The following is an 8,177-nucleotide window of genomic DNA, read 5'->3' on the forward strand; positions in this document are numbered from 1 at the left end:
ATTAATGTTATTTTTTTTAGCTTTTTATTATTTCGCAACTTTCTTTAAATGTTCTTTTGTACCAATTTGTTTCCTTGTGTAAAATTCTCACGTCATCCTTGTTTATATTACAATTGTTTGTTGTGCAATGTTAGTAAAAAAAGTGAATATCCTTTTATGTTTCAAATTGGCGATATATTTTTTTAGTCGTGTTTCGACTTTCCTTTTAGTTTCTCCTATGTAGTTTTTTGGGTTCCCACAAATGCATGGTATTGACTAGACTGCATTCTTTGTGCTATATATTTCTTCTATTTTATTGCTTGGTTAATGTTTGATTGTTTGTATTTTTTTTTTTGCAAATTTCATAAGTTGGAGCAAGTATTATATTTACTTTGTTAAGTCTTTATTTATTTCTTCGAAGAAGCCTTGAATATAAGGGAAAGCTATATATCTTATGTTGGTGCTTTTTTTTTTAGTTGTTTTGGAGATTTTTATTGCTGATTTTACTTTTCCATTTTTCTATTATCCTGTTCAATAACCGTTTAATTGAAATTTAGCTTTTAGTTCATTGATATATTTATTACTATTTTGCATTGTACTTCTTCTGTTTATGATTGTTTTACATTCCATACTAAATATGTTTTTTTTAATATATTGTGGAGTATTTGAATTGTAATTTATGACTTTCTGAATTTCGCTTGGATTTTTATATGGATTAAATTCTAGCTTCTCTTTCCTTCATTTTATCACTATATCAAGGTAGTTTATTTCTGTGTTGGTTTCGTTTTCTATCTTAAATTTAATTTTATTATTTAGATTATTTATCCTGACTTCTATTTTTACTATTGTTTGGCCGTATAAAATAATTATGTCATCTACGTAACTTTTATAAAATTTTATACCTGTAATATTATTGATTTCTTGGTCTATGTATATCATGACAAGCTCTGCCAATTAATATAATAAAGATAATAATATTATCAACAGCAATAATAATGATAACAACAATTAAAAAGATTAATTTGTCGTATAAATGCTTTTAAAGAGATGCTAATATGCGAACGAGATTAAGCAGAACCTCGTTAACACAGACGTAAAGAGTATGTGCTAGATGATGTTCAGTGTAATGTGAAGAAACTTTAACTGAAATAGTACTTTTAACTGTGAACGTATTTTAAACTATAAAGATATTTTAACAGTAAAATAAATTTAACTGTAAATAAGTCATTTTAAACAAGATGTATACATGTTAACACCACCTTATAAGATATGCCGAAATTAATGGCACGTTGTAACGTATTATAATGTAAACAATTTGTAATATGATAAATTCATGTTATGTTTTATTACGTAGCTGACAGAAGTGGGGCTTATGCCCGAAACGCGTCACGGCCTATAGGCTATTCCGCATAAAGATGATGTCAGAAAAGCCCAGTGTCTATCTAGTCGTGACAATACAAAACAGATAAAAGAAGATACAGTTTTAGAATACACAGCATTTCTACTGTTAATTTTCTTATCATTAAGTAGTAATATTTTAGCACTTTATATATTTTTGACAAGTGTCTGGAATGATTTGACAAAGACATTTTTCTTTTATATTACAGTAGTGTATACAGGATCTCTGTAGGTTTTACTTGTCACTAAAAATCTAAACACAAACCAGTCTCTCACAAACTGCGAGACATCTTTTCATTGTTGCATCTTCTCTTTGTATTTCTGGTATAACTAATAATAGTAATTTCAAACAAGTGTTCATGTCCATTCGTAAATAATTTCTCTAGTCTTTATTTAAACCTTCCTTTCATTTTGAACCTTCCATTCTTCTGTGATTATTTTCAATCCTACCGTGAGCGATGAACAACTTTTTTGTCATTAATTTCATTAGATAATGAAATAATGCGTAAAACAATCTAGCTTCATTTATGGTTTTAATGAAACTGAAACAAAGATGGAAACGAGAAAACCAATATAGTATGAACATTAGTTTTCATTCAGTTTTATGTGACATTTTATTTAATTAAGTATAACTTCCATTAACACAATGTGTAGACTAGTCTTAACTAAATTTATGATACACGTGAGAACTGTGGTTTATTAGTGCCACAGTGTAAGAACATTAAAATAAATACAAATGCGTTCTCTGTGTGATAAACATATTTTTCTTAAATTTTTCACACGGAATGATGAATTTCCAATTATATGAATTCTTATAACACTTGAACCAAACATTTGATATAGAGATAAATATTAGTCCAAATATAGATCATTTCAGCTCACTAACGTTTTTAAAGACTTTACAATCACCTTAAACAAGCTGCAGCGACGCACTGAGTTACAGTATCATTAGACTGAATAAAACATACCTAATTCCGAGGCTAGCAGGAGTATTTACGAGTACAAACTATAAAGCAATGTCTGCAACATTCGAATAGCATACAAGTCAGGAATTTAGTTAAAGTAAAAAAACATACGGAAATCCTGCATTTTTCAATAATTCTGACTTTTCATTTGTAATTATCTACCAACATAAATTTAAATTAAGACTGAAAGCAAATAAAACGTTGAATATCAATCTGAAAAATAGGGTATACAGAAATTTCTTATTGAAAAACATTATTACTAATATTTTATTTTTAAATATTTACAGACAAGTTCGCCCAAGTAGGGATCACTATCCATTAGTTTTTGTTCCAGACGATACATTCTCGGCGACCGACTTTTCTTTTTAGGCTACGAGCCGTCGAAAAAAGCTAAAAAGTCCAATTTAAAACACAAAAAAGTTTCCAATTGAAAATAAAATATTTTCTAAAATCGGAACTGGTGATGGACGACTGTCCTTGTTTCTCCATCTTGCCTTTTCGGGGTGTTTCGTCCTTTTATCCACAGAGAGGAGAGCGCTGGAAAATGCTGATTAAAAAGGTCCTCCTGGCGACGATATTTCACATTTATAATTTGTTATTTTTTCGTCCGATGGTTATTTTTAATTTTAAATATTTACAGACAAATTCAATTAAGTTTAAATATTTACAGACGAATTTATCTGTAAATATTTAAACTTAAAAATAACCATCGGAGGAAAAAATAACAAGTTATAAATGTGAAATATCGTCGCCAGGAGGACCTTTTTAATCAGCATTTTCCAGCGCTCTCCTCTCTGTGGATAAAAGGACGAAACACCCCGAAAAGGCAAGATGGAGAAACAAGGACAGTCGTCCATCACCAGTTCCGATTTTAGAAAATATTTTATTTTTAATTGGAAACTTTTTTGTGTTTTAAATTGGACTTTTTAGCTTTTTTCGACGGCTCGTAGCCTAAAAAGAAAGGTCGGTCGCCGAGAATGTATCTTCTGGAACAAAAACTAATGGATGGGGATCCCTACTTGGGCGAATTTGTCTGTAAATATTTAAACTTAAAAATAACCATCGGACGAAAAAATAACATAATATTTTATTATTTTTATTATAACTAATATTATGCATTACTATTAATATTTTATTTTATATATTACAATTATGTATAAAAAGATATTTTTATTTTATACATATAGCCACATGAAAACATTAAAACAGTAAAAATATTATATTAAACGATTACATATGATAAACCCATCAGAGCACGATTCTCATCAAATCAATTTAACGATCACTCAGAAGACAACTCTTACAAACTGTTGGTATTGAATTTCACGTTGAAATGATCAGTATTGCTTTAAAAGTAGTCTGAATAAGACCATATGTCATTGAGCTTTTCTCGTGTCAGAATTACCCTTATTTGTTATTTTAAATTGTTAATAGTAATTAAGCTATTATAATACGTACACAAAATATACGGGATTACGAGTGTACATTAAATGTATTATAGTTTATAAGATTATTTTCAACTTACGTTTTGAAATTTGCCGACGTCGTTTGCTAGAAGATTTACCATTTGTCCCACATTCGATTTTCCCAGAGAAGAAGGACTTAACCTAATTGCCTGCATATAAAGGCTTTATATAAAATAAATATTATCGTAAAGAATATAGGATATTATATCTCAATGAAGAAATACTAGTATAATTCTCAGTAAATTCCCTAAACAAACTAATGAATTTTATGATATTTTTTCATTCACTCAATTTATTACAATTAACTTTATCACACAAGAAAGTACTTAAATAATATATTAACTTTAGGTGAAATTTGCTAACAAGCATCTAAATGGAAAAGTCTATTAATGAAAACCACTATTTAATACCATTACTACATACTTGGACTTTTCTTATTTTAATGTAAGTACTGCACATAACAAGTCACTCACAGAGTATGGATCTATGGTAGGTAGTGTTGAGTTTGTATGTATCTTTTTATAATTTTTACTTTCAATTTTTTTAATTTTAATATTGGTTTAAATATTTTCTATTTTACATACTTATTATTTTTCATTTTTAATATTTTAAAGTATTAATTTATGCTGATAACTAATAATTTGTTGTTTCAATGTTCCATTTGTAAAAATATAATAAAAGAAAAAAGTGTATTGTTTTATAAGTCATTCAGCATTTTTACCTTATTACATACAATCAGTTTTACAATACGTATAAACATTAATTTTTGTATTGGCAAAAGTATTATATAAGGCAGGGGTCCCCAACCTTTTTATACCTAAGAGCACATTCTAGAATTCCGGCCGGACGGCGGGCACCATTTATTTTTTCAAGGTGAATTTATACTTAGACATAGTTAATAATACATACACATAATATACAGAAAACGTTTAATTCTAAAAATGTAATAAAACATACACAAGACTATTAACAATAATTTTTACAAAACAAGTAATTACTAAACAATGCATACAAAATATACAGAGTATAAAAATTCTTTATAAAAAATATAAATCTGAAAGTAAATGTGATTTTTGGCATTGCATTTCATTGGCCATTGCTTCGTAATTAGGAGAGTATGATGATATTAATGCTCGTAAGCAATCGTGAAGGTGTTCATCTGTAAGTTGTGATCTGTACTTTGATTTTATGATATTCAGAACGGACCGGTTTATTTAATTTCAGGTATGGGAAATTTGGTTGGTGAAGATTTGGCGGAGGGGAAAAAGAGATCGGTCGCATTTCTCTTTGTGCTTTTATCTGTGTTGGACGCCATTTCTACTTTTGAGTGGTTAATCATTAAAAACGAAAAACTTTTACATAGCATTTTATTGAAAACCGAAATATTTTTATTTTTATCGTGGTCGCACAGCGGCGGGCACACGTAAAACGATCGGCGGGCGCTATGGTGCCCGCGGGCATAGGATTGGGGACCACTGATATAAGGCAATAAAATATTTTGTCTCTCGGGATTATGATTATTATATTTATGCTTTATTCTCATTTTTTATGTTGAGTTTTTAGACTATATTTCTCTATCAAGTTTTTAAATGCATTCATGAAGTGGAGATCTTTTCAGTTATTGTATAATCCTAATATTAACACTCAGCATATAATATTCCATATTACTCTTTCAATAACTAAATATTACTATTTTATTTTATTACGTTTTTATAACTAAACAAGATTCTTTTTTCTATTGACTGCCCATGTCCACAGTTTTAAAAAAGATGTTAGCCGCTGAAAAAAAACTCGTGATCCAAACTGCCGCGTGCTTGATTTCGTTGTATTCTCTGATATTTTTTAATTTTTTTTTTTGTGATAAGTGTTAATTTTATCAAATTGTGTGATTTAAGACGAACAATGATTTACATGATTTTCAGCACACTTCTGTAACATTTTAGAAAGTTTTTATTATTTAAATAAATCATTAATTAGTTAATAAATTATTCAATATTATATATTATGTTACCAAGCGAGCACTTATAGCCCGGTACTGTAGTGATGTCACAGTAAATAATTTTTAATCGTATTTTTTAATTTATTTAATTTAAAATATATGCTTTCCATTTCAACTTACTATTGTGTTTTTTATAATACGTTTTCAGTTAGCAAGATTCATGTAGTCATTCATCTAACTCCTTTCAGAGGAAAAATTTTCAATTGAAGTAACATGACACCGATTTGAAAAAAATTATTATGTATAGTCTTGTACATCTATTGTACAGGAATCTTCTTTTCATAAGGTCTCCAGATCGTGTCTCTGCTTTTACGTATCTAACTGTTTTCTCGAGACTAAGTAATGACAGAGAGACAACAGTGGAAATTTATAGAACTACAACATTTTCAAATTGCAGCCCAAAAAAGAATAAAATTTTAATTCTTTTTCATTAGAGTGAGTAGTTTTATTGAATGTATACAGTCTATCGAGCTTTGATCATCGATGCGACTTTAAAAAGAAAAAGGTCATTTTATAGCTTTATACTAATGTGAGAGCAGTGGCTTATATAAAATAAATTTATTTCAAAGGACTTCTAAATCAAAGAGAAACCACGTAAAAATATGATACATATTAATAAGATGAACTTGACTCGCTTTGCTTAGGATAATAACGTAAAGCCTTTTTATTACCCTGTCACTATTGTATAGAGTGGGACAGAAACGAGAGATTACGAAAGCGTAATTACTCAAAGAAATTATTTACTTAAAAAATTACAATTGTATCACATTAAAAGTAACTAAAATGCATTTTAATTTTTGTAAACGACATCTTCAATGTGACGTCAATCTGTGCAGAGGCATTCCTATCCACTTGAGTGCATACCAACCAATAAACGCTGCAACATTTCCAATAGTATTATAGTAATTCTTTCTCCAAAAATAAGTTTTGGCTCAGCGATATTGTGTGGTACATTAATGTGTACTTGCTTTTCAAATATCATCAAAAATATTACATGAAGACACATCAGGCAATCTTTTAATCCAACGAATATTATTATTTCTTCTGATGACAAGCAGAAAAGAACTCTTACAGCAGTCATGGATATTTTGGCTCTCTGAGCTGCATTTTGTTGGAACCATGAAATCTGGTAAATTCTTCTGTCTAAAGCAGTGATTCTCAACAACTGTGCCGCGAGATTTTTGAAGTGTGCCGCCACTGCAAATACACATACATAAGCAACGTCAGACAAGTGGTTAAATTAGTTATACATACGAAGGGGCGTTTCGAAAACCTGACCTAAATAACCAAGTGCGTTTAAAAATCACTGTTATGATGTCACCGTTTGTTACCGAAGTCACCATGTGTGCCGCTAAATTTTTAAATTATTAAAAGTGTACCGTGACGATAAAAAGGTTGAGAATCACTGGTCTAAAGCATCAAACTACAAGGAGGAATGCAGATAGGTGTGGACTACCCTTGATACGAGTTTTCACATTCGCGATATTTTCTAAAGTATGTCAGGTTTTTGCTACACTCGGAAACTTCTTAACTGAGAAACTAGTTTCCTGAAAGTTCTTAATATAATGACATGATTAGTTTAATGGTTGTTAATTAATATGACGGTAAAATAACTGTTCTGTCGCTGTGATATAATCATTATATTTATAAAACGCCTTTATAGTAGACGAACATTGCGCATCTGTAAAATTGGTTCAAAATTACTAAATGCGTTTAACAACAACCATCGGTAAGCAAACTTCTGTCTAACTCTTGTATCAGTACACCGAAAGATCACATTTGAAATTCTCCCATTTCTCTGCCCTCTTCTGAATATTTTGCCCAATAACAGATAATAATAATAGTAGATCCAACTGTCATAATTATATTTATGTATTTACCATAAAAAAACTCATGAAGTGTAACATTCTAGTTCATATTAAGTACGGTTAATTGTAATGACATGCAATAGTGCAACGTTTCAATTGTCGGTTATCTGTTAGCGAGGTATCACTGACAGAGGTCAGCTAAAGCAAAGTATCACTGAAGTATGTTTATGAACAAACTTTCCTTAATAGAAACTTTAGCATAAAATGATGATTTTTCAAATTTATTGAGTATATTCAGTAATATATCATTGCTTCACAATTTTCATCAAATTAATTTGAATGAAAATAGATCATCGATTGCTATAAGAATTTTTTGCAGATAGCATTCTTTTAAATTTCTTCGATCCATTTAATCACAATACACCACACATGAATAATATAACAATAACACTTTACTTAAAATACATTATAATTGTTACTCACCTTTCTATATACAAGTGTGCAGAAAGCTACTTTCAGTTTCATTGAATATAATTCTGTCGTAAACCCATTAATATTCACT

At 29.4% G+C, this 8,177-nt stretch overlaps 1 protein-coding gene across 1 annotated transcript in view; it reads right to left on the reverse strand.

Annotated features, from left to right (window-relative positions):
* LOC136982333 (ATP-binding cassette sub-family C member 4-like) overlaps positions 1-8,167 on the reverse strand; it is a 106,328-nt gene extending 98,161 nt beyond the window's left edge. The window contains exons 1-2 of the mRNA XM_067278808.1: positions 8,099-8,167; positions 3,868-3,957 (exon numbers count right to left, since the gene is read on the reverse strand). Coding sequence (XP_067134909.1) covers positions 3,868-3,957; positions 8,099-8,140 — 132 coding nt within the window. The 5' untranslated portion in view covers positions 8,141-8,167. The remainder of the gene's footprint in view (positions 1-3,867; positions 3,958-8,098) is intronic.
* Between the last annotated feature and the right edge of the window lie 10 nt (positions 8,168-8,177).

The sequence above is a fragment of the Centruroides vittatus genome, unplaced genomic scaffold (assembly GCF_030686945.1).
Source record: "Centruroides vittatus isolate TY-2023 unplaced genomic scaffold, ASM3068694v2 contig_82, whole genome shotgun sequence".
Classification (NCBI taxonomy): domain Eukaryota; kingdom Metazoa; phylum Arthropoda; class Arachnida; order Scorpiones; family Buthidae; genus Centruroides; species Centruroides vittatus.